At 39.4% G+C, this 26,836-nt stretch overlaps 2 protein-coding genes across 10 annotated transcripts in view; one reads left to right on the forward strand and one right to left on the reverse strand.

The window, feature by feature from the left end:
• JAZF1 (JAZF zinc finger 1) overlaps positions 1 to 16,712 on the forward strand; it is a 180,355-nt gene extending 163,643 nt beyond the window's left edge. The window contains exons 4-5 of the mRNA XM_079302736.1: positions 7,747 to 7,916; positions 14,239 to 16,712. Of these exons, the coding sequence (XP_079158862.1) occupies positions 7,747 to 7,916; positions 14,239 to 14,415 (347 nt within the window). The 3' untranslated portion in view covers positions 14,416 to 16,712. The remainder of the gene's footprint in view (positions 1 to 7,746; positions 7,917 to 14,238) is intronic.
• Positions 16,713 to 17,086: 374 nt separating this feature from the next.
• The window catches only part of TAX1BP1 (Tax1 binding protein 1), a 55,776-nt gene continuing 46,026 nt past the window's right edge, over positions 17,087 to 26,836 (reverse strand). For all 9 annotated transcript variants that reach the window (XM_079302731.1, XM_079302734.1, XM_079302728.1 and 6 more), the window contains 4 exons: positions 25,052 to 25,226; positions 24,566 to 24,711; positions 18,870 to 18,955; positions 17,087 to 18,233 (listed from right to left, as the gene is read on the reverse strand). In XM_079302731.1, the coding sequence (XP_079158857.1) occupies positions 18,032 to 18,233; positions 18,870 to 18,955; positions 24,566 to 24,711; positions 25,052 to 25,226 (609 nt within the window). In that variant the 3' untranslated portion in view covers positions 17,087 to 18,031. The remainder of the gene's footprint in view (positions 18,234 to 18,869; positions 18,956 to 24,565; positions 24,712 to 25,051; positions 25,227 to 26,836) is intronic.

Raw genomic sequence — 26,836 nt, forward strand, 5'->3', positions numbered from 1 at the left:
TTTTGTGGAAAACAGGATTGGGGGGAAAAGTTTATATAAGAATGCAAAATAACTTCCCGAGACTATTGGCGCAGTGTGACCATAAAACCTCAACAGCACATTGTGCAGTGACATTATAACAATTTGCTTTAGCACCTCTGCAGCGTTCTCAGAAAACCCTGCTCCACAAAACACATGCCATGGTATCAGTTGACTGTTTTTTTCCAGAATCAGTCCTTTACATGCATGTTTTTGTGATTAGTTGCTGTTCCACAAGTAATTGGAAGTGGGGGATTTTTTTTTTATTTATCTTATTACACGTATGTTTTGTTTTTTATTCAATGAGTTGTAACATATCTGCTTATATAGGTGTGCAAGCGGATTTATAAACTTTGGATTAAGATTTACAGCACTTTAATTTTAAAGACTGTTCTTTGCTATACCAGTATCAAAATACAGATATATCAAGAAAGAAAATGGCACACATGCTCCTAAAGCCAGATAGAATCCAGCTGCTCCACCAACCCCAGTTTTGGCTCTGGAGGATTATCTTTTTTTTATCCTGAATGTGTTTCTCTAGTAGCCCAAAATGGAGAGCAGATCTCATGTGTAAATAGTTCTCCATTTTGCTGACAGTGAAAAAGAATTTATAGTACTAATGTCATACTAATAGCGCTTTAAATATAAAACTTTATACTTATTTTGATAGTACTAATGTCATACTAATAGCGCTTTAAATATAAAACTTTATACTTATTTTGTACCTTTATAATTTTAGCTTAACCTCCAACATTTTAGGGTGATTTCCCACATAGGTTAGCTCAGCCAAAATCATTCTGTACCAAAATACAATGTATTCAGATTTATGTTTTACCTGAAGGAGTGCTTGCATGCTTTCCAAAGTGAATCCAAATCTTGTAACGGGATACATTTGCAGTCACTTAAAATTCAGCATGAGCATACATTGAGAGCACTGAAATGAAAACTGCAGTTGGTGTGAGATGTTTGAATTGACCTATCTACCATGTCATTTAATCACCAGGGTGCTGCAGATTTAACTATGCATGGGCTCATCCTGTTTGAAGTACCACCCTCCAAAACAGCTGTGGGAAGGATCTTTTCAGACTGCCTCTGTGACTGTGCAAGTTGCAGTTGCCATTTGACTGGAAGAAGGGGGAGAAGAAGTCTAGAAACACCTACCCTTAGATGCTTAAATGTTCCCTCCTTTGGTATAGCAGTGGAGGTCTGAAAGTGTGGTCTGAAAGCTGCTCTTCAAACATGATACAAACACAGAAGAGTTTTTTGTGCGGGGTTTTTGCCTAACTTATTTTCTTTGGTGCTTTCAAGTCCCTTGTGCCTTAATGATAAAAAACATACTGTTCTTTGTATTTGAATCCATGTTCACATTATTACATGAGGTGCATTTTTTAAACTCTCTTGGTGCTTATTCATTAGCAGAGCTTTGCTTCAGCCAGAGACAATAGAAAATTAGCTCTTCTGGGCAGTAATGCATCCTAACAGCTCGTTATTTAGCACTTGATCTGAGCTAGGAGAGGACTGGAAAAGAGAAAAGGGAGGGTGGTTTCTCCAGAAGACATTGTTCTGGCCAAATCCTGCTCTGACTGGTGTCATGGGAAAGAGGAGGATGCTGGCAGCAGCAGGCAGAGCCTGCAGGACACGCTGTGCAGGGCTGGCAGTGGCCAGAGGGACACCCCTGAGCCCCCACTCTGCCTGAAGCAGGGCCAAGGCACCAGCAAGTCATAGCTGCTATTTTCATGGCTCTGTTATGACCATGAAGAGGGATGGAAGCATCTCCCAGCCCTGCAAGTGCCTGTTTGACAAACCATGGCCATCTCCATCAGCTCCCACCAGTGACAGCAAAGTTCCAAGCCTGCAGTTGGCTTTGAGAGCAGAATTTTCTCTCCTCGCCCAGAAATGAGGATCAGGAATAATTACTGGGAGAGGAGCAAAATCTGCATGGTCTCATCATACCCATGTGCTGGAGAAAGGCTCTGGCCTTCCCTGAGGTACACCTAGTGCTCATTGTATTATAGTGCTTAATCCAAACACTATCTAAAATGTCAGTGTCTGTAGCACTGCACAGTGCTCTGTTAAGCCTCTCTGGGTTTTATTCAGTTGTGTCTGCGTCATCTTTGAAAATATAAGAAATTAATCTGAATGGACTTTTTACAAAGTGTGAAAATTGCTTTCTGTCCTCTTGAGTCCCCTCTCCTCACCCACCAAAACAAGCAAGCAAGCAAAGACCCTGGCTTAGTGTGTCTGGATGATCCAGTATCTGATGTTTGTTGCAGAGCAGTGCACTGTGCCACCATAGCAGCTCTCAGCTGAGAGAGTCCTGCTACAGCTTCCAGACTGAAGACTTGTATGGCTGCTGCTATTTGACTGTTTTGTATTTTGTTGCCCTGAGCATTTATTTCCTGTTCTTTATATGAAGGAAGAATATTTCATTTTGAATGACAATGAGTATCAGCTGTAGGAGCATTGTCCCTGCTGTGTGCATCCATTGGCACAGAGGGAAGAAGTCTGACAAATCCATAAATGTGCTTTAGTGTTAACCCAAAATTCGCATATTAATAATTTGCTTTTTTTTAATCAAGGAATCTGTCACTGTATATGGGAATGTAAAGTTCTTAACATAAGAAGTGCTCTCATAAAACTGTTTCTGTGAAATACAAACTGCAAGTCCCGCACGGGACAAAGTGTGAAGCCGATTTTTTATGAGAAATCCTTGGAATTACCATGAACTTTCAGTGACACTAGCAATGTTGGTTCCCACTACAGTAAGCTATTTGCTCATAGTTATTCATTGTATGCTTAAATGTATGTTTTCTGGGCACAAAAATAATTGGCAAGGATGTTTTGGGTTTGTTTTTCTTCATGGGAGGAGAAAGGAAGAACTCATAATGTTCTTGATCAGAGGTCAAGATAGATCCTACTCATTAAAATGGCACACACAGCTTGTGCTGGTTTTAATCAGCTTTGTCTTTTTTATATTTAAAGGCACAGCAGAGAAGTCTTTAGGTTTGAAAAGCGACATAACAACAAATGCTGTGCACCTGCTGGAACCAAGATTCATTTAAAGTTCAGGGGAAAATCCTCTATAAATCTCACAATAGAATGAATTCACTCATGCAAAAGGCAGAATTTTTCTTGGCTACAGTGGTGTGAATACAGAATAAACCCCAGAAATATAAAAGATAAGGCCCCGGATTTTCAGCAGTGTAGCTGGGATGTTTGTTCCAGAATGTCAAATGAATTAGCTCTCTGCATACCATTTCTGAGCTCTTTAAATTACTGACTTCTTCTACTGGAAAACAAAAAAGTGGTAGATGGGCATTGAAGAGGTAAGATCTTTGCTGTAGGATTGACATTCTCACTGATTTTCACAGTAAAACTGACTGGCAGAGGTGTAGACCAAGTCTATGGTCAACTTTGCTTTTTGTCAAACTGCAAAGGCTTCTTATCCTGCAGGCAGTAATCATAATCCCTTTTTGTGCATGTCTTTACTTCTGGCTGTGACATAGACAGCTTGCTTATTTGTGATGGGTAGTTTAAATTCAGTGTGAAAATTACAAGAGAAATAACTTGCTAGAACTCTTTATGACCCAGTAGGTTTTGTGGCTTCTCATAGCAGGTAATTTTATATGATTTCTGGCTCCAATATGGCATATATGTGAGTTGTGCCTTGTGGAGTCCACCTCCCCTTTGAGGAGTAGCGGCATTGTCTCAGCATGGAAAATTGCAGAGGAAAAAAAAAAAAAAAAAGAAAGCTGAACTAGCATTCTTTCCTTGCCTTTGTTTGGTTCCATTTTTTGATCTGCTGGGGGCAGCACAGATGAAGTGAGTCTTTTGGCAAGGCCACTAGAGTGGGGAGATGGTTTTGTGGGCCAGGACTGAGGGAATATTGCATGCAAGGGCGGGTGCAGTATTAAGAAGATGTTACTGAGTTATTTGGATAATAAAGCAGTGGTTTAGGTTAGGCCAAGGTAGAACTGTGTAGGGTCTCAGAATGAAAGCCAGATGATGAAACTGGATATTATGTTAAAGAGCAATGAGCTAAGAAGAAGCCTGAGAAAAAGCATTGCCAGAGGAGAGAGGAAGAGAGCAGGTTTTTTGCTATGGTAGAACTATTATTTAGCTGTGGTAATAATACTGTGTACTTGTACAGCACCTTGCTGAAAGCATGTACTTCTCAATCAACCAGACATTTAGATGCTTTGTGTGTTATTGAGTTTTGGGGGAGGTTTTTTTGCTATTCAGACTTGTGAAGCCTAGTTCTGATATTTTTCAGTGGGGACAACATTCAGTCTGCTTTCCACGGGTGAGGAGGAAGGGTAGAGCCATTGGCACTCATGGCACAGGAATGGCTCAGCTGAGTGCCCAAAGGGCAGCGTGCTCCTGCAGAGCATCCTGTTTTCCATGAGCATGGCAGTGTCCAAGCAGAGCATCCTGTTTTCCATGAGCATGGCAGTGTCCAAGCAGAGCTCTCTGAAGAGTTACTGCAAACACTGCCCGAGTCACGCACTTGTTACACCCTGGAGCGGGCCATAGGTTAGGCGCTAAGGCGCTTCACTTTTTTTTTTTTTTTTTTCCTTGAAAAAAGTAAACATTTGCAGATATAATCATGAAACACCAACCAAGCTTAAAAACAACAAAAAAAAAAAGTCAAGCAATTAACTGGCTCTATCTTGATCAAAGTGCGCTGCTGTGCACTTCCCCTGGGCGCAGTGCTGGTCCCTGGGAACGCTGCCCAGCAGCGGGGCCGGGGCTCGGGTTGTAGTTTGTACACCTGACACGGAGCCCAGCGCCTCCTGCTCCGCCTGGGAACGGCCTCACAGAGCCCAGCCCCGCGCCACTTCATTAAAATACCTCATCGGGGGCTGTTTGCAGCGGCAGCGCCAACCTGCGCCTCGTTGCTTTTTGTTTCTCCTCTTGTTTTATTTCCCTCCCTCTCTGATGTGTTGCGCAGTCAGGGAGGCACCGCACGGGCTGCTGCTCTTAGACACTGACAAGTGAGGAAATTAAATTCTGAGGCAGAATCGGTGACTAAATCAGTGTTGCTTTTCTGTAACAACTGAAACAACATCATTATTTTAAGGTTGAATTTTTATTGCTAATGATTTTTTTTCAAGGCAGTAAATTTTTCTGCATTTTCCTGATACCAGGATCCTTTAAAATATATTTTGGGATTTCTAATTTTTTTTTTTTTTTTTTTTTTTTTTAGAATAGAAACAGATAAGTTGAGGACACTGTAACATAAAAGCAGTGATAGACCTGCAGTTCCAGTTTCATGTGAAGTCATATGGCACCATTAGTATTACTGTTTTGTGCAAGAAGAAATACACTTCTATATGGTCATTCATATGAAAAAGCTCATTGTATTTGTAAAATCTGTAGTGGCATCTGAATTTTAAAAATTAAGATAATGGAGCATTTGCTTATAGTGGTAAAGAACTGTTTTGAGTGTATTAGACTCAATCTTGTAATTCTGTTCAGGTAAACCAATGAAAAGAAAACTGTAAGGGATGGTGTGATGTTACAGATTCTTACAATACACAGTTTGTTCTCTTTTTCTCTCTCTTTCACTGACTCTACCTTTGACTGAAGTAGAGGCAAACATTTTTACAGAATTGGGTCTTACTGTACAAAATTACTAGAAAAGTCAAAAGGGCACCCCTCAATGCCTTTAGGAAAACCTAAGGAAATATATAAAAGGACTGACTGCACCTTCTCCCCACTGTTCTGTGCATCTTATTTTATACATTGTATTGCATACTAAGTTTTAAGGAGCACTGATTGTTGCTTTATGAAAACATACTCCTTATCGTCATTAAAATGAGTGGTTTCCCTAAGAGATGTTTGTTGTACAGTTTCAAATGATGTTTTCTTCAGGAGGACAAAATCTTATTTGGGCAGAAATCACCCACTCTTAAGGGGGCTCACAAGGGGGGGTAATTATAAAGGCAGAAATTGTTGGTATCAGTGTTTAGAATTGTATGTTTTGTCATCCTAGGAGTGCATATGTGTATTTACAATAGGGTTTTCTGTTTCATTTGCTTTAAAAAAAAAAACCCCACTGAGCTAAAAGGTTTGAAAGAAACAGCTTGAGGAATTTTTTCCATCAAGATACAATCAAGGGCAGGAAATCGTAGAAGCAGAGTTGTGGTTTTGCCTCCATTTTTTTATTAGTTAATTAAACTATAACAACTCTTAACTTCATTTTAGGTTAACTGTTCCTAGAGTTCAGAAATATTTTAAGAGGTCAATAATGCTTTCTTTGGCTCCCTCTCACTGGGAGTGGGATGAGGAGCCGCAGTCGGCAGGGCAGAGTTTTCCAGATGTGCTGCAGGGGCTGTGCGTGCGCTGGTGCCGACGCTGCCGCTGGTGGGGAGCCGTCCCTCTCTCATCTGCACACCATCCTGGGCAGATGGGAGCCATGGGAAAGCAGCCTGGACAGCCTGACATCTGTCCTGACCACAGCCCAGGTGCTGCACTGGGTGCTGGCAGCTCCCAGGGTTGTTACTCAGTGCTGAGTCTGCCTGGGAATGCTGGGGGAGTCCAAAGAGGTGAGAAGGACGGAGTTGCAGCAGAAGCACCCCTAAAAACCCACTGTGCTTTGCAGGGTGGGTTTCCCCTGTGAATTCAGAATGTTTTACAGTGCCATGAGGCATCTGTCTGCATTTTCTCCTCGGTGGGTAGAGCTGCTCAGAGCTGAAAGGGCACACGAGGGAAGAGCCATGCAAGTGTCACATAACTGTCTTTAATAGCGGGAGCTATTCCAGCACTTGGAGCCAAATTGTCTTTCAGCAGAAAGGATAAAATTTAGCAGAGCTGGGAGAGGGAAAGAAGAAAGGGGAGGGGAAACACAGCACCACCTCCTGCTGACACTACAGAAGTTTCCCTCAGCTTTCCCTCTCTCCCTCTGTGCATATATTTTCTTTTTAATCAGCTGCGGCTCTTCCCTCCCCTGCTTTTCTTTTTTCCAACTGTATTTTTACAGTTGGAATTCTGCTTTTCTAATTTCTCTTGTTTCACATTTAACTTCTTCAGAGGATTTCATTAATGGTTATTGCAATTAAAAATAATAAATAAACTCAGCACCAGCTGCTCAGATGGCTGTCTTAGCATATCTGGAACATAATGCGGTCTGTTCAGGGCAGTCACACAATGCAATTTATACCCACACCTGAGGGAATGAATTTCACAACTGTAATTGCTACAATATAATTCTTATTAATGTTGTGCTATAATTCCTATTAATTCCAAAGGGCTAGTAAATGCATTAGGACTTGTCAACATATTATTTTACACTGTTTATGATCTGTAGAATTACACTCTTCAGTATTGTATTGCATAAAGAAATGCCTTAAAATTAGCTTTAATTGGAGGAGGGGAGGGAGCACATTTTCTGTTCGGGCACTGGGAAAGACGGAAGGATCCTGGTGTTTCAGAAGCAATGAAACTGCATTTTAAAATCAGTCCTTTGAACTTTCTGTGCCTTGCAGTTAACAGTTTGTGAAGATATATTAATAAGGCCTGTCCTGGTTATTAGAAAAAGAACCACTGGTGTCTTTATGAAGGAATAAATAACTACAAGAAAGATAGGATTATAAAATTTAAAATAACTGTCTTCCAGAAGAGACAAAAGTGGGGAAATTACAAGTTGCTGATGTAATAAATGCAGAATGGGTTATCTTGCTGTGCTCTTATTTATTCTTGTTTTATCTGACTACCCTGCTTTTCTAGGTAGTGAATATGATGAAGAGGAAGTAGACTATGAAGAATCAGACAGTGATGAGTCCTGGACTACAGAAAGTGCTATCAGCTCTGAAGCTATCCTTAGTTCAATGTGCATGAATGGAGGGGATGAGAAACCTTTTGCCTGTCCTGTTCCTGGATGTAAAAAAAGATATAAGGTAAGTAGTAATGCAGGCCTATCTCATTTCCTGCTGGTGTAGGTGGTGGGAAAATCACTTTGCACTCTTCTCATTTAATAGATTTTCTCAATTATTTTTGTGATATTTTAGCAGAGTATTTTATTATCTAGTTTCCCCTCAAGCACAGCCAAGTTTGTCAGTTTTACAAGGGATGTCTGTCTGTCAAGAGAGATTACATATAGCAACTCTTTTGCTTTACACATTTTAACAAGCTTTCTGTTATTTAGACAAATTAACTGCAGAATGCAGGAGATATAACAAGCAAAATAATCTCTTGGGTCCCTTTCAGAAACATGAAATAAAAAAGCTTCTGTCCATCTGTGCCAGAAACAATTCCTTCTGCTTAACTACTAGAGATACTGCCTCCTGTTTAGTGAGGTGGTGCCCAGGGTGCATTTTCTGTTAAAGATGAAGTGTGGAATGCAGTGGTTAACATCATGCAAGACAGAATTCACCTTGGGAAGGCAGAGTCTTGCAGAAATTCCAGCATCATTCTGTCCTGGGTCCCAGTTCCCCTGACACATCTGCACAGACATCAGTGACACCAAATGCAGAGCTTGCATCCCGTTGTGTGACACCCCCCACCTCCCCCTGTTTTTTAATTGCTCTCCATCATGAGAAATTTTTTTGGTTTTTTATGTGAGTGAAGCATTTCTAAACTGGACCCTTGAGCTGGCCAATGTAGAACATGCCAGGATGTTGCAGGAGTGTTGTTTCACATGCATAAGTGCAGAGACAGATGGAATTGTGCTGAACATCTTGCACTTCAGTATGGTGTTCTCTAACCACTGACATTTGGGAGCAGAAGTAGCATGTTGGCACACTTCCTCTTTGTAGTTTTCTGAAGTTTTTGCATGAACTACTGGAAAATCCAACCACCAACCCTACACCCTAGAAAAACCATGGTGGCTGGGTTGGTTGTGTTTTATGGCTTGTTCTTTAAATAACTGATAAGTAGGGACTTAAAAGAGAGGAGAAATGTGAAATAGAAATATAGGCAGGCCAGTAGCAGTTGAGATAAAACAACAAGAATAGAGAATCTGTGCATGAAACCATGTAGTGGATGAAAATGTGCTTCAGTGATGCTGCAGCAGCTCCCACAGCTGCAAATCACAAGACTCAGGTTCCTGTACAGACCACTTAACCCTGACAACACTGTTTCATAAAACAGGGACAAGAAAGCAGTGTGCTCCTTTCTTAGGGGCACACAAGTGTTTTTGCTGAGATTATCCTGAGCTGTGTAGTGTTTATTCTCCAGTTAGAGGAAAAACTGAACACCATCTCCAGGGCCAAGGCAGGGGGAAAGATGGTTTTGGAGTACCTGCAAGTCTTAATTTGCAGATAAACTCACACTACTGATCAATGCTTTCCTTGCGTGTGGTAGGAGCTGTGCCAGACAGAGGGTATGGTATAAAAAGCTAAATCCCTAGCTCAGGAAGCAAACAAGCCATGGTGATTGTTACAAGTTGTGTGCCCAGAGGGCATCTATGCATTGCAGAAAACATTAGTTTAATGGCAAAGGCTGGAAGGAGAACCCTGTAATTTGCTATATCCTGTCTGTTCTCTGTTTGACTGCCAGCCCTCTGTCTTTTTATTGCCCAAATGAGCAAGCTGTTTGTGCCTGCTTCTGCTATCTCACTGCCTTCATCTCAAATGCATGAGGACTGTCTATAAGGGATATCTTGTACACCATTAATGGTAGACCAGCCAGGCAGGGAAACAAATTAATGACCCTTAGAGGGGCTGACAGGGAACAGCAGCAAATAAAAAATACCGTATTCTCCTGAGAGACTCACCTCTGTTTAGTCCTGATAGAAAAGCACGTTTCCTTCAACTCTGCCTCACCTCATTTCTCTTTTCTGTGAGCTCTGTTTCCTCCCTTTTTTATTTTCAGCCTATGTTTTTTCTTTTAGCATTTTTATCTTTGTTTCCTTCCTTTTAGCTTTGTGTCAGCTGTGTTTCTTGTTTCCTCTTTATCTTCCCTCTGCTTAACCCACTTGTCTGACAAATTATTTGTGGAGTCTGGGTAGGGAGTCCTGTGATCAAAGCACTGGGATTTTCTGGTGGGTACTGGATAATCACAGTCAGGACTGTAAAACAATTATAGTGCTCCAAACAGGAACACAGACATGCACATACAGTAATTGCTAGGCTCACTTTAAGGCTGAGAAAGGATGCATTCCTTTAGGGAGAGAGGAGGAAAGGAGGATATACACAGTTTTCTTTTGTCTGGCCTTAGGTGACGTAAGTTTGAGAAGCAGAATGGTATTTTTAGAGATTTTATTTGTACTACAGTACTGCTTAAAGGACCCAGTAGGGATGGGGCACCTTTTTGCAAACAATGTTCAAGGATAAGAGATGGCCTCTGCACTGAAAAGTCATTATGGGAAGGTAAATAAGACAAGAATGAGTACAACAAATACTGCAAAGGAACGGGCTGGGGCGGACAATGGAAACTGTAAGGAGAACATGTTTACACACAAGCCCAGATGTGTATCAGAAGCCCCTGCTGGCCTCCTGCCCAGCTGCTGTCTCCTGGCACTTTCCCATAGGCAGTGGAAATAGTCATAAACATTTCGTTGTTCTTCAGGAACTTTATTTTTAAAAATCGTTTGCTTATAACATGTATTGGTACTTTATATAGTATGGCAGAGATTTTCTTGAGAAGCCACAGATCCTGGGAGAAATATTTTTCTTTAAATCACGTGTGGGATAGTTAGAAACATCTAAATAAACCTGAAGTACAATGACTTCTAGATATTTTAAACACAAGTCTTTGAACTAATTTCTGAAACTTGTTTTCTTCTCTAACTATGCTTATTGAAGTAAAGAAGAAGTTATAATTACTTTATAGTTTTCCATTTACGGATTTTTTTTTTTCTTCCGGTGATTTATTTTTTATACCTGAAATCTGATTTTTAGAAACTCATCTGTGTGATTCTAAGGAACCCAAAGATATAATCCTTGTTTCTGTGGAGTTCATCCTCACCAGGCTTTGGATTCACATCCAAATTTAGATGCTCTGTCCAGAAGTGTATGGATATTGAGTAGTTAATGTGCTTTGCAAAATACTGCCTTGTAGGAGCTAAAATGGGATTTATGAAGGTGTTGATTAGTCTTCCTTTTATTCAATACCCGAGTGGTCTCTAGCTCTGAAGAAGGACTTTGAAAATTTGTTTGAGACATAGATAAACTTACTCAGGCAACATCCAAAGATTAAATGAAGTTTGAGACATAGTAGATACAACAAACCCCACAAATAATACAAATATGCTAGTATAGAGAAAACCCTAGAGTATTTGTCCTAAATTTTCTGGTTTGTGCAAAGTTCGTAATAAAAAGAGAGTGTAGCTTATGTCCATTATTTTAGTTTGGCCTTGGGCAAGAGAAGTGGTACCTTCCAAGGCTGCTGAGGCATTGAGCTTGTCCTGGCAGATGAAAGGATGAAGGTCCTGTCAGGTGGCACAGACTCCCAGGAAGGCTGACCTTCAAGTGAAACTCAGGAGAGCTTAGGGAGAGAGAATGTTGAAGTGAGAGCAAAACAAGGGAATTTTCCTGAAAGAAAGGAGCAAGCCAGAGCTTGCTAGTTGAACAGGGGAACTGGACCCACAGAGGAAACTTTGGGATAAAGAGCCAAGAGTACAAAAACGTATGAATGTTCAAGGCTGAAACAAGAAATCTCTCTAATCATCCTTTTGAGATGTCTTTTCCTGCTTGAAGTGGGGCTGGGAAGTTGTCTGCAGTGAATCATTTGTGAATCCTGCCATGCAAAAGGGGCCCTGCCCAACAGGAGCCTTTGTGTCCCTGCAAACCAGGTAGTGCCAGTCTAAACTTCTCTATGGCCTCCTGATCCAGTCCCAGGTTAATAATTGTTTCCTCCTGCTCAAGATTTTTAGAGTGCCCTTCTCTATGGCCATCTTCTTCCTCAATCATCTGTGAGAGTAAATAGTGAGCAACCTAAGTAATCAAAGCCATAAAAGTGATGTACGAGTTTGGCCATGGCTCTTGCTGTACCTCAGCAAACTCAGCCCAGATGTACAACAAAGTGTTTACATTGCAGCAGTGGAAAAAGTGCCCAAGAGTCACTGTAATTCTAACAACAGTTTCCTTTTAGACAGAAGTACAGGTCAAATTTCACATTGCACAAGCTCCTCATGCTCTGCGTGGTTACTGTTTTTCAAACCTTCCATGGCCCAATTCATCCCTTTAGATTTCTGCTTTAGCATCTCCTTTAATTTTTCTGCCTGAAAATACCTTCTTTCCCCTTTACCTGGGGCTGATGGATCATTAAAAAATTTGGATCAGGAGAAGAGTACAATTGGCATGGAATAGTGAGGGTATTTGTGATTGCAGATTTATGGCATCTGTAGCAATTGATAATAGCACAAAAGTATGTAGAAGGGATTTCTTAGAAAAATTAGAAGTTTAATCATGAACAGGTTTTCGCTAGGAAAATAATGTTATTATAGGTATTAAGGCTTGTTTTAAAAATTCCACTGCAGAGCAGAAGTCTAACAGGTTGCCCCCAAGATTTTCTCCTCTTCTGAAGGCACAGGTCCTTAAAGGTACACAGATGGTGACAGATGCCTTATGAAGTCCTCCTGGCACCCAGTGACAGTCCTGGCTCCCTCACCCAAATGGCCCTCTGGGGTGCTGCAGGTTGAAACTTTGTGTGAGATGATCCAAAGGCTGCCCCAGGATCTCAGATTACTTGCAGGGAATTCACTTAGCTGCTCTTGAGGTTGATGTGCAGCTTTGATGTGCTGTTGGAGTTGTGCTGTGGCTTTCTGCCTCCTGAGTGCCCTGCACCCAGCAAACCCTGCCCTGATGGCTTGTGTTCCTGTGTCTAGTTGGTGTTGGAGGTGGAGGATTCTCAGCTCCCATATCTCAGGAGACAGCTGTGCAGGGGTTGTCCAGCATTTTTAAGGGTGTAAAGAACAATTCAGAGGCTGGATTTGCAGCTTCAGGTGAGAATTCACTGCCTGGATGCTCTGGAGAAGAGGAGCATGGATCTGCAGGCAGAGCAGTTGCTTGCAGTCTTGCACCTCTTTTCCAGGGTGGATATTTGAGAATGTTTTTCTGTGAGTTCCAAGCTGGAGCTTTCACTTACTGTAAGCTGCACATTGATAAAACTTGTTTAAGAGCCAAGAGGACTTTGTGTTATGTGTAACACCAGGTTCAGCAAAGATCCCTAAGACCTAATTTAGTGAGTTGTTTCATATCCATGCTATTAGTTGATTTTAGCTTTTCAAATTTTTTTTTTTTTTTTTCTTAATCTTTAAAAAATACTGATACACATATCTGGAACCTTTACAGAGAACACAGGAGAGCCTTGGAACTGTCTCTTTTTGCCACAAATGCTATCTTCTTCAGTTTCATCCTAGGAGAAGCTCAAATGAAAGACAGTATGCATTTGCTAATTCATCCAAAAATCCAAGCTCTTTTAGTGGGAGCAGATGAGAGGCTCCAGTATACTCCACAGAACAGGATCACAACAGCTGCTGAGATCACAGCACCTTCTTCCATTTTTGCCAGAAACATGTGAAAAGGAACACAAGGGAATTGCTTTGATTTGTGTTTAGTAAGGTTTTTGGTTGCCGTGGCAGAAGTGTGGCCTGTTTCCTGCCCTTGCCAGTGTAACAGGGTGTATGTTGCATTGCTGTGTTTTGCACAAGTGGGGATGAGCTTTCCAGTTTTAGCTGTGGAGTGTTCCCAAACAATAGCTATTTTGAAGACAGCTTCTCTGGATTATTTTTTTAAGTGTCCTGTGTAACTTTTTTGAGTTAAGCATTGCCTGCAGTTATTTCTTTGGAGGCAATGTGTAAACGATCAGAATTTGCTGGAGCTTAAAGGCGTATCTAGAAACAATGACACAAAGCAGAACAGACCCACCATGGGGGAGTCTCAGCTCTTTAAGGAGGTGTGACCCAAGCTTTCATGCCAATTCTTTGTTTGCTCGTAAATGAACCTCTGAATAAGATTTGTCAGTGCTGTATGAAAAAGATGTCAGGATGCAAAGAGCAACCATGTGTGAGTCCATTAAACAGTATTCTTTGGGAAGTGACATATATTGGGAGATAAAAGTCAGAATTTGAGGGTAGGTGAGTTTTGAGAAGCACACAAATTTTTGTCCTTGTCCCACTTGGTATCTTGGAAGCACAGCCCATGTGTAGTACCCAGCGGGAGCTCCTGGCAGTCTATAAGATTTTGCTGGTAATATTGATCCATTTTCAGGTTTTTACTGGAAGCAGAGCCTGTGTCAGCCCACCTGAGCACTGACATTTTCCCTTCTCCCTCACAGAATGTGAACGGTATCAAGTACCACGCCAAGAACGGCCACAGAACACAAATCCGCGTACGCAAACCATTCAAATGTCGCTGTGGAAAGAGTTACAAGACAGCTCAGGGCCTGCGGCACCACACAATCAATTTCCATCCCCCCGTGTCTGCTGAGATCATCAGGAAGATGCAGCAATAACATGCTGGTCACAAATGTGCCAAGAAATCCTCACCAGCAGTTGCTGATTTTGAGAACAGCCACCTTTTTCAGGGGAAGCACTCAGCAACCCTTTAAAACAAAAATTAAATGCATGCTTTAAAATTTTCTGTAATTTTGGAATGACGTATCTTTGTAGAGTTAATGATTTTGTACATTTGCACATGTTATCATCTTACCCATTTTCATTACTTTGAGATAAGGTGCTATAAAAGCTATAGGTTCTTCAGAACATTTTTCTCCAAAAAAAACAAAAGAACTAGGGGGACGTTGCGTATTTAGTTGTACTGACGTGTGGGACAGGAGCGCGAGGAGGAGAGCTTGGCACTGACATCCTTTCAAGATTGTAACGTGATGAAGACTTTCGATGCATCTGTCAATGTGTGTGCAAAACCAAAACAGTACCGCCCTCGTCAAACTATAGTTAACATGCCTTACATAACGGAGTTATCAGTGGAGTAGCAAGTCTTTTAGGTAATGGAAATATAAATAAGAAAGAATGTTTAACATAATATGCTAAAAATATTTTCATACTTAAATAACATACATAAAAAGGTGTGCTTGCTGTATTTTATATTATCTTGCAAATCTTTTTTTTTTTCCTCCCTCTTGAAATGCTGAAAACCTTGCCATTCGAATAGTAAACAATCACTTTAGTGTTAGCAATTACATTTTTTTTCTCTGTACAAGATGTCATATTATGTTCATGCCCATCAAACTTTTGAGGACCAATATCCCAGTCCAACTAAATATTTACCCCTGAACTATCTGTTAGAAAGACACTTGGAAATACTTAAGTGCAAATTTATGTGTGTGTGAGAAACAATTATCTTCATCTCAGATGAAGTTTTGAAGCACTTTGTAGTTCTCTATTGCCAACAGATTTAATGTTTTATGTGTTGCCAATTCTTGCAACTACTGTACGAGCATGTGCTGCGGTTGCAAATAAAAATGAGAAATTCAGCGCATGGTTTAAGGAGGTCCGTTAGTTGTGCTAAGGGAGTTCTAATGCCTCTCCCTCACGTTCATTGTGTTTTGAGATTTTCTTTGTGCATTTTTTGCTTCTCATTGTAGGTCACCGCATTCCATTTGGAAGTGTCTGTTTAGCTTTACAATTAATTTTGCTGAAATATGACATTTGAGCCTTATTGAAGATTTAAGTGCTTCTTGCAGCAGGTGGTCAGAGACTGACTTAAAAGCCAACATGAGAGCGCTTCGTGTCTGGACCATACCTGAACATTTGTTGCTTGCCATCCTGCCTTGAGCATTCTTCTCACAAGTGCTATTCCTGGAGTTCAGCTGGCCGGGAGCAGAGGTGGGCACCCTCTACCAGCCCTAGCCTGAACACTCCTTTGCCTGGCAAGGGTGCAGGAGGAACTCCCAGTGTTAACACAGTCATCGCCTTGGCTTGGTTCCTGTTCTTTTAAGTGCAAAAGAAAGCTCACATAAAGGAGGAATGAGCTTTCCCTTTTTTTTTTTTTTCCAAAGCTTTAAAGGAAAACTTCGTAAGGATGACAATTACCTTTTCTCCAGCAGAGTAAAAGTCTCATTAAAACACATAAGAATCATCCTCATGAGTAAGTGTTTAGAACAGCCAAAGTGAAGCCAAACATCCCTCTCTCCGATGCCAGAGAGGTGACCGTGACAGCCGGGTTTAAAGGATGATCCAGACATGAGAGTTACTGGTACACACAAGGCCCCAAGTGGCCACTTCCCACCTTCTGCAGCTTTGGCAACAGATCTGGCCAACAAACACATTTTGGCTCTGCTCCTAGTGCAAGAACTACAGGCTGGGCGAGTTCGTTCAACAGCTAAACAGTTGTAAAACGTCATTGTTGCATGTAAATTCCTTTCAACTATAAAACTGAAATTCCAGTTTCTATTTACCTATTCATTGTGACAGTATTATTAAACAGGTAAAGATGGGACTATTTTGTTATACTGTGTATAGTGAATGTATTGTACTGTGTCTGTGAAAAGTGTGCTTTAAATTATATTTTCATATGTTTTGTTGGGGACAAAGTACTTTAAGTTTGAAAGTGACAGAGGTTTGTTTTAGAACTGAAGGCAACTTAAATAATTCCTGTCAGGAAAGCTGCTTATAAATGTAAATCAAATCACATTTAAAATAAACTGCCTCTGACCTAAAAAGACTGCTCTTTTCTCATTCCTAACCTAGAGTTAAGTTCTTGGGCTGTGTATAGCCTTTCATTTATTTATTTTGCTTTGGTATCATCAAACTCTTGGAGCCTGTTCTAACTGTTTTCATCTGCTTTTGAGTTACAGTAAGAAAAAAATCCAGGCTTTACCTCAGGCCAGCTCTTGATACAAAGTTCCCAGTTACAAAAATCTTTAGACTGCAAACAGCACAGGAGTACTGAGGAGCTGCTGCTGCCCAGGACACTGCAATTCATCCACGTCATGCAGTTTATAGTCAACTCCTGCATTAACTGGATATTGCACATGTTCAGGAGGGAAATGCAGTCAACAGAAGCTACTCTAAGGCTTAATCCTGGAGTCTCCCTCTCAAAGAAAGAACATGGATGTGAGGAGCAACCCTTTGTCATACAATGCTGAGTCATCATTTACTCCTTAGTTAACTCTACATTCTATTTCATTTTAAAATGAGCAACAGGAAAAATAGACCACTGACTCAATGAATAATTCTGCTTTTAATGTAACAAGACTACTGTACAGCAAGTGGGAAGCAAAGTTACTTAATACAGTTAAAGTAAATATAAAATGTTTAGATATACACACACGTGTTTTTACTTATTGGAAAGAAATACATAAAGTTAAAACACAAAAGGTTTTAAAAGCCAGAAGGAACACAATCCACTGTTGTGAAAACAGAACAATATTTTCTACTGAATAAAACTGCAACATAATGGCAATGACTTTTTTAAACAATTACTTTTAGGCATTTAAGCACAGCAGTTTCTTTCAACTCAAAACCACTGCCTTAAAGTATAACATACCTCATTTAGTGTTATTCCTTAAGGCCAACATTCTACACCTGAAACTGAAGTATTTACCATTCCTCTTGTTGCAAGCCTGGAATCTCACAGTACATGCATCTACAGCTCAGAAATGTACTAGAAAACTATATTTTCATAGGGTAAGTAATGTAAATTTCCAATTTAAGTGTTATTCAGAGAAAAACTAGGTGGATTTGCTAGGAGAAACACCTGCTTATTACACTTTTAATTGTGCCTCAGTTATCAAGGTTAAGAGAAACCACAGGTGTTTGGGTGATCTTTTTTAAATGTAGCTAAAGAACACCATGAAGCCGGTCTCGTATTTTCTGAGGCTTAGTCACTCCTGTGTCCTTAGGCATTCCACTAAGTAGGGGAAGAAGTTCCACTAAGTAGGGGAATAAATAGCTACATACACAACAAGGGGGGTTGTAGGTCTTCTTAGAACAGTGTTAGGCAGAGAGAGAAGATAACCCCATAGCAGCTTACAGCCATGGCTCCCATTAGAGTACATGAGCTTTTAATCAGAAGTTTGCACTGTTACAGAAAGCTGCACTGCTTTTGTTTCAGAGGTGGACTACTGAAAGTGGTGGGGATTTAAGCTACACTGCAAAACAAAGTATTTAATCAAAATTTAATACGTTCTGATCAAAGTGCGTCTGGACGTGCCTCTCAAAGCCTTGCTGGTCGTAGTCGGGCGGGAACTGCTCGCTGCACATGGGACAGACCTTCCAGTGGCTCTCAACGTGCTCCTCAAACTTGCTCTGGTCGTAGTTTGGGGGAAACATCACATCACAGAGAGGGCATTTCTTCTGCACATCGAAACTTCACAAGGAGGCAGAGAGAAAGAAAAAAGGAAACAGTTTATTTATTCTGCTAATGCAAACTAAAGGCAAGATCCTGCTGCCACCAACATTCAGAACTTTTTTATCAACTTAAATTTGAGTGGATTTTGTATCCAAGTATCATCCACTTCATTCAAATGTTTTTGCTGAAAGCACTCAACACAGTCAGAGTAGTTTTACACACAAATTCCAAAATAACCTGGCATTTTAAATGCAACATAATTTTGACCTTACTCCAGCTACCACTGAATACAAATCTATTGAATGCCTTAATGGTCAAACAGTTTCATGGGAAACCACTCTCTCTGCTCATAAATGCTTGCTCTTAGCAAACATAACACTTTATAAAAGCTCTAAACTTAGGTTCACAATTAGGTTGGCAAGAGAGGGGAAGAAACAAAAGTTATTCATTCATTTACTAAAAAAATTGTCCAAATTCCATCAAAGGTATAGTATGAACAGTCTGCCCAGTCTCACGGCATATTCTCTGCCAGTTAATTGTAAACCAAACATTAACTGAAAATGCTCCATAGCTTTTTCACCTTCACCCCCACCCTTGAGTAGTTTTACAGAAACTTCTCCATGCCCTTAAAGACCAATAAAAGATAATATCTACCTGGAATCAAAGCAGAAGCCTGTGCCCCGCTCACGCAAGAGAAGACTAGGAGGATCAGGAGCAGAAGGTACAGTGTTGTCATCATCCTATTGAAAAGAGAAAGTATTTTAAAGACTAACCCCTACTGCTTTTTTTTTCTGTTATCAAACACAAACCCAGATGAAATTTACCTTCACTCTGTAATTTCTGTAGCACAAGTTTTACTTTTGTACATCTTGGCTCTATTCTGCAATTCGATAATAGAGCACAAAACGGAGTCATTTCAAGGTGGAAATGCCAAGATTATTAGAACTCCAAGTCCTACCTAATTTTTATCTCAAAGATGCCTTAATAGCAAGGGCTAGGAATTATTTAGCTGATCTACAAAAAAGGATGTGCAAAGGAGCCCACATAACAGCAAACGTGCTGTGTTTTATACAGATAACTCATATGCAAACATATTTCAGTTTCAGACTAACGTACTTTTCCCTTATGAAGGGTATATGGAAACAGGGAAGGATGGGAAAATTTCCTCAATATTCTTCTGACAACACCTATTTAGTTTCAACCACTTAACATTTCCATTAAGCAGGCAGTGAGGCCTATTATGACAAGATGCTGGCAACAAAAGTAATCTTGCAGTCTGTTTGCTTTGCACCTGCAGTGAAAAGGGCATATGAGTTTTAAACCATCAGTTGTTCTTTTTGTCATGAAGGAGAAAGGATAGATATATTAAGAAAGAAAAACTATTTTGTTTGAAGTGTTCATGCTACAAAGCTACAGCAAGTACAAAAGCACAACATATTTGCTGAATATCAGACAGATGCACACTAGGATTTAACCAAGAAAATTAATGTGCATCTTTTATCATTAAAACAGTTCCACTACAAACATTGGCCAAATTAACACTTAAGTCTTAGTTAATTTCTTCAGTATAACTCCTGTCCCCCTCTTCCCCTTTTTTTAAAAGATTATTTGGCTTACTGCTGGACACAAGATAAAATTGTTTACAGCTTTTGCCCTCTCAGCTTCTGGCAAGTATGGCACCCTGCCAAATACAAATGTAACATTTCTTCTTGTTCCTTTTTGAGAAACATCTGAAAAAGAGGACAATGCTTTCCTCTGCACAGGCACACCTGCACTGTCCTATGCAGCTGCCCTGCAAGAACTTTCTTCAACAAAAGTCAAGCACATGTAAAAGCCTTTGGAATGTCCTACAGCTACAGCTTTCTCATGGCCCAGTTCCCTTAATTGTGTAATTCATACTGTGTGTTCCTTACAGCAGCTTCTGACCCAGGCCCTGGACAAGAATGTCAATACTAAGTATGTACGGATATTACCCTGTTACGATATGGAACGTCTGTCTCTTCAGTGTATTTTGCTCTTGGCCAAGTCACAGGGATCAGTTCTTAACCTTTTGGGATGCCTAACCCACACAAGAAGAATACAAATGTCTCTGTTGAGCTGACCTCACTGAGATCTTACAGAGATTACTGTGTAACCACAGCATGGTCAAAGAGGAACCATGAGAACTTTATCTTGGTCTGAGAAGACTTCCCAGCTATTCTCATTACAAGTTACAGTAAACACTATGCAGTCACCAAGAACTAAAAATTCTCACGCAGAGCCCTGGGGTAACTCAGAACCTCTGGAAAATAGAGAAGGTCCTATTGTATTGGACTCCAACAGCTGTCTATTTCTGTCATTTCTGATGGACAAAACTCCTAAATGTTCCATGTAAAACAGAGCACTTTATGGGGGAAGACATATCATCATGGTTCACGTGATTCTTATCTTGTTTCACAGCCACTTAGTGCCCAATATCCTCCAGAAATCCATTCTTTATTCTTATAAACAAGGTTACATGTGCTTTTCAACCTGGGATTTAAATACCCATCACTCTCCCCTGAGAAAAAGAACCCTCCCTGACAGCTCAAAAGACAAAACAAGGTGGTTTTCAAACCTGCTTCACAGAGAGTATGACAACAACTGCTGGGACAACAGGCCATAGTGCCTCAGTGGCTCTTGCCATTGCTGTATGTTAAGCAAAGGCATCAGCTTACTTTGATACCACGAGGTTGAGTCATCCAAGTTGTTTTGATGAAAGCCCACACTCCATATTTTGAGAAAGAAACAGTTTAATCTGCCCTTTACTGCCTTTTCCTTGCAGTCCAGACTGATGACCAGGGACAGGGACATGGCTGCCCATTCTTAGTCCGAGAGCTCTATAGTGCCCTGAACAGATGTAACACAGTGGGTACAGTCTCAGGTCTTTAGGAAAAAAGACTGGTACCATGGACCCAGAGGCTGGCAGTGTGGTCCTGTAGCAGAACAAGTGCCAGGTCCCCTGAACTCAGAAGTCTAAATAATTAGCTGAATGAATTATAAAGGATGCCTTTAAAATCATGACGTAACTATTGTCACCAGCCTGTACCTCTGGCTTTTAAAAAAACTGCCAAATGAGTTCCACAGATTAAGAAAATCATAAATACAGTATTACCACCACTAAAGCATGGTAAAAAATGGGGATTTGCCACTAGGGGAAGAAGGGAAAGCCAAACATGAAACTGTCAGAAGTAAGTGCAACTCGATTAGTTTTTACTGAAACAAACTAATTCTGTCTCAAGTACTGCTTTCATAATTGCAACTGTGAGCAGTTCCAGGATTGTCAAACAGAAATTAGAAGGCTGTGTAATACAGCATAAAACCCCATCCCTGAATGTTACAGATCATTTTGACATGCAGAAGTAAGGAACCAATGCCCATCCTAGGCCTTGAAGAACACAAGAGTAGACACAGAGCTGACATGCAGTGCAGGTACACTGGGTAGAAGGGCACATACATTTTATTTCTCTGATTCAGCTCTGCTGTAGGAGTGAAATCAAACTCATTCCTCTAGGCCTCTCTGCAAGCTCTCCCAAGAGACACCTGGATACCAACTGCTCCTTTCATGTCCTCCCTATGCAAAAGATAGTAATTGGCTGCCAGGGTCAGATCAGGCTAATAATGCATTATGGGGGTTTTTGCTAGAAGAAAGGCCATTTTGGAGTTACCTGAAAAAATATCCTGACCTGGTACTCAGTTGCTAAGAGTTGCATTCTCTATTCCCCACAAATTTACCATGACTAAAACATTGTTTAATAGTCTCAGAATAGTTATTCTGGGCTTGCTGCCAACTGTAATCAGGACTACATTTCTTAAGCACACAAATATATATATATATATATATATATATATATGTATATGTATATGTACATGCATATATGTTTTGTCTATGGATCTCTCCCTTACTGCTAGGAATTCTTTGCTCCCAACAATTCCATTTTGGACAATTACAGCATCATGAGCAAATGGAAAGTTAGTGTTGAGCAGATGACAGCAGGAACTTGTGGCAAGGCAGCCACTCCACACAAAATCACCACTGTGCACGTGCTCAGATGGCACTGTTCATACAGACCAGTTTATCCCTCTCAGAAATTACAGTTTAATTGGCCTATGAGTTCCAAAAGTCAAAGCTACAAGAATCCTGGAAAGTCTTCCCAATCATATAAAACTGAAGGGCTTTTATAACAACCAATGACACAGAAGTGCCCCCTTCTAAATAACCAAGTTTTGGGAGAAACCAAATTGGAAACACAACAGCACAAAAATTCTGAGGCATTTGAATAGCTTATGTTATATTAGTTTAAGAAATTAAGGGTGTTGTAGTCACTTCCACCTCTTCATGGATGTTTTGGTAGTGGTTCACCTATGATGATGAACATGTTGACTTTATCTAAGATAACACATTTTTTAGCCATGAAGAGGTGGAAATGACTACAACACCCTTAATTTCTTAAACTAATATGATTTGTAGTAATAGGAATGTGGACAGGAGGACAGCAGAAGTCCATACAATGGTAATATTTTAATCAAAGCAGCAAGCCTATCAGTCCTTTCCTTCTGGAGGACTCTATTTCCTGCTGGTTGAAAAAATGCAGAGATCTACACTTAAAAATCTTATTTTAATAAACAGTCCAAGCAATGGTAATCTTCTCATATTTATCATTTTATATTTGCTGTTTTTTCTACGCAAACGACAGACTCTTCTTTATGATGAATCACCTACATATGTGGAAGCTTTTCCTGGTTATTTATTGACATCCTGCCTCAGAACTGTTTTATCTTTGGCTTATTACTAAGTTTCCCTAGAAAGATTCCTGCAGCTTCTGATTTCCACATAAATTTCCATACTATATATACAGTCTATCTGGGTGAGGAACAAGCAACTGATTCTCAGTTGCAAATAAAAAATAAAGATAGAAGTTATTTGATTTAAAGGCACCTTTTCTCAACCTGAACTTTATATAAGCCTGTTATATTCCACCTCATTACAAAAATCCAAGCTGTGTCTGCAAACGAGCACAGGACTCTAGCACTGTTTCTCTTTGGTTTGCAAGAGGGCAAAGCACATAGATGAGAGAGAACACCCTGCTAATTAAACTGCAGCAGATGACTAAAGAAGAGAAGAGCTTGTCAGATGTAATAGCTACGTCAAGAACGATCAGATTAAATATGCAAAATGTGAAGTAAAGGTGGGGACAGCATTAAGCTCACATTCGAGATCTTGAACAAGCTGCAAAATCTCTGACAGTTTCTCTAATTATTCACAGTAATGGACATTGGGAGCAAAAGGCAGGAGGGAGAAATACATTTTTCTCCATTATAGGTGCTGAGCACCAGGGCTAAAATCATGCCTGTCTGAACACTGATCAGTTTCTGCAAAGGTTAATAGCAATTAAATGTGGCAAACTAGACTGAATGAGAAACAGGTCATGATACCACTGTACTTGCAAAGAGCACAATACTTTGCAGAAAGGTATTTCTTGTTTAATATTTTTGAAGGTGCAAGAGTACTTGGAATAAGAAAGAATAATAGGTCTGTTCCTGCTCAAATGAAGACATACAGTCCAATTTATTACAGAAGCCAAGTTTTATACCAGAATGTACAAGTTAACTGTGCTAAAAAGAAAAGCTAACCAGGAACCTGAAACATACAAAGTCTTAAAAAAATAAAAATAAAAATAAAAAAAGTGCAAATTACCTCTCTCAGTTTAATCAGCTTTAGGCAACAGTTAATTAAGCTCTTTCAAATACATGTCCAACAGCAAAAAACATTCAAAATGGAAATTAATAAATGCAGATTTGCAGAACACAGAGCAAAAGATTAACAGAATAGAATAATGTATCTAGTAGGACACCAATTTACAGTCAGCATTTAACTGAAAATACTGGTACCTGAATACTTCATGTTTTTATTTGTCCTGTTCCACTTTAGTTCCTATACTCCTATTATAAAACAGGTGAGATGTGGCTATATTTTGAGCTCTCATTCTACCACACAGGAGAGAAAAATCATGAGTTACTTGACTTTTTTTACTTTAGTAATTAAAGATTAAGAAGCTACTGTCCATTAGGACAAGTACTGAAACAAGCTGTCAGTAACTCAAGAGATTAGGGGAACAAGTATATTATCAATATATAATATTATATCAATATTATCAAACAATAGAGTTTTCCCTTTCACAGCAAGCAAAAATATTTTTCAGGGAAAAGAAAAACCAAATTTACATAACAATAAATTTGGCTTATCAGATATGGAAAATCTATGTGAAACTCCTGGTAACTCATCAGTAAATATATCAAGGAAAATAAATATAATAAAAAAGGTAACTTGCATTGCTATCCTCAGGATCTTCTAAACCATCAGGGCGACTGAGATTGCGTGAAGGCTGGCTGCACACTACATCATCCAGCTCCCAAAAGGAACTTCTAACAGGTGGTCTTTGGATCTCATCAGGATTAAAAGCACCATCTGCTCCATCTGAAGAAAAATTAATTAGGACATCTTTGTTCAGTAGACTGCATTTTGTGATTATAGATATGTTACCTCACCTTTAAAAATCAAGAGTTGAACACATTTTTTGTTTACATAATATAAAACAATAGGAGAGAATCAACTTCTTCCAAAGGTGTCTAAAACTTTTTTTACCTTACTGATTCCCATCATAAAATAAAGGCCCTTTACTGCTGTTCATCAGTCAGTAAAGGCTCCATAAGCCAGTCTGAAGACTTGGTACTTAACCTGCATTAAATGAGGCATTGCTTTAGAAAGAGCAAGGAAGAAATTGTATTGGGGGGGGGAGGGTGTGAAATGCATTTACCTCTTCTTTCCTGAATTGCATAAGGGTTTCCATATTGCAATACTGGTAGTCTACTTGGCACTGCAGGAACTGGTCCGTTTTCCTCTGAATATGGGTTGCGAAAATGTAATGTCTGCTGTGAAATCTGTCCTTCCATCATCCTTCCAGCTTGATCTCCTGGTGTCCTGCCAAGCTCCTAAATAATGCAAAGTTCACATTGCAATTAACCTATGGAGTCCTAGCAAAATTTTAAATGTTGATGAAATATGTTTTTAAAAGAAAAAATCTGCTAACCTTCCTACAGTCTTTTCATTTTGGTCTTATGCCAAGTATACCAAAAATAATCAAAGAAGAAAAGAAAATACAAAGAAGATATTTTAAAGAGATACTATTTTTTCTTGGTTTGTTGTCAGTTAGTTCTAATTACATGAACAGAACTGCCACGATTTTCAGGTGATTGCATCCTTTTTACCATGAAGAAAAATTAGCTAAATCAGTAAAATGGGGAGATTAACAATAACAACTAAAGATAATGTTCAGTGAGAAAAGCTTTTAAAAGTTACAATTAAAAAGAAAATAATTTTTTCTTCATATCATGCCATATCATTCAAAAATGTAGCATTTTACTATGTGGAGCATATCTTTGTACATACTTGACATAATTCCATATGAATTCATGAGTGGCAGACATTTAGTGAACTATTAAGTACATTGCACTGGATCCCTTCTGATATTTAACAGAAGTATTTTTATCAGATAATTCTTTCAGAAATGCTCGAACAGAATTCTTCAAAAATTTAATATACTTAAAATTCTGGGTTCCTGCATGTAAACCATACATATGATAGTAATTACAAATTATAAAGGGCTTTTATAACTTAGAAACCATTAAAATTCTAATCCAGTATAGATCTCAAAAGACACTAATTAAAGTGACTTCAGTGTGGTCAATGCATCAGCTGTAATTTATCCTAATAAAAATCTTTCTCATCCTTTCATTCAACAAAGTGGGTTAAGGAGTAGAGTGCAATATGCCATAAATATCAAAAGGAATATGCCATTTAAATTCAGAACCAAGCAAAAAATTCTGAGATATAAATATGAAAACAATAATTAAAAAACAGGGACCGTTAATGGAGACATGATGGAGTAATGCTTTTTCTGATTAGTATTTTCTTCTGGATTCTGTGGGTTCATGTTTAATATTTGCTGATGTGATACTAATAAAACCCTCAAAGACTGAAGTGTGTCTTTTCCCAAAAAGACTTTAAATTGAAACTTAAAACCAAAGCTTCAATGACCAGTTCAACTCCATAAGAATCAAAAGTCTTTTTATAAAAGGAACAACTTAAAAATGCTTTTCATGCAAACAGGAGAATTTGAGAACAATCTCTTGAACAAAAAAATGCAAAAGACAAGTACCAGTAACTACTCTGAAGGCAAAACACTACTCAAATGCAAAAAGACCTCATATAATGGATGGCATCCCTCCTCTACTCCTCTAGATACAATTAAAAGTTATGCCACTGTTAATTTAGATTTATAAACTAAAAGGAGCATGATTAAAACAGGTAAGATTAAATAGCTAGACAGCATGTTTTAGTGAGTGTGTGAAATCTAAGTAATTCATCTTTACTCAATACAAAGCAGGAACAATTAATTAGCAATGAAATCAAGATTTTCCTTTTTGAAACCAATTTCTTCTACAATATAGCAGCAGTTTAAAATGAGAGGCAGTAGCATTAGTACTTTAATTTTAGCATTACATACAATTAAAACAGAAAGTAGATCAACATGACTGTAAAA

The sequence above is a fragment of the Erithacus rubecula genome (assembly GCF_903797595.1).
Source record: "Erithacus rubecula genome assembly, chromosome: 3".
Taxonomy (NCBI): Eukaryota; Metazoa; Chordata; class Aves; order Passeriformes; family Muscicapidae; genus Erithacus; species Erithacus rubecula.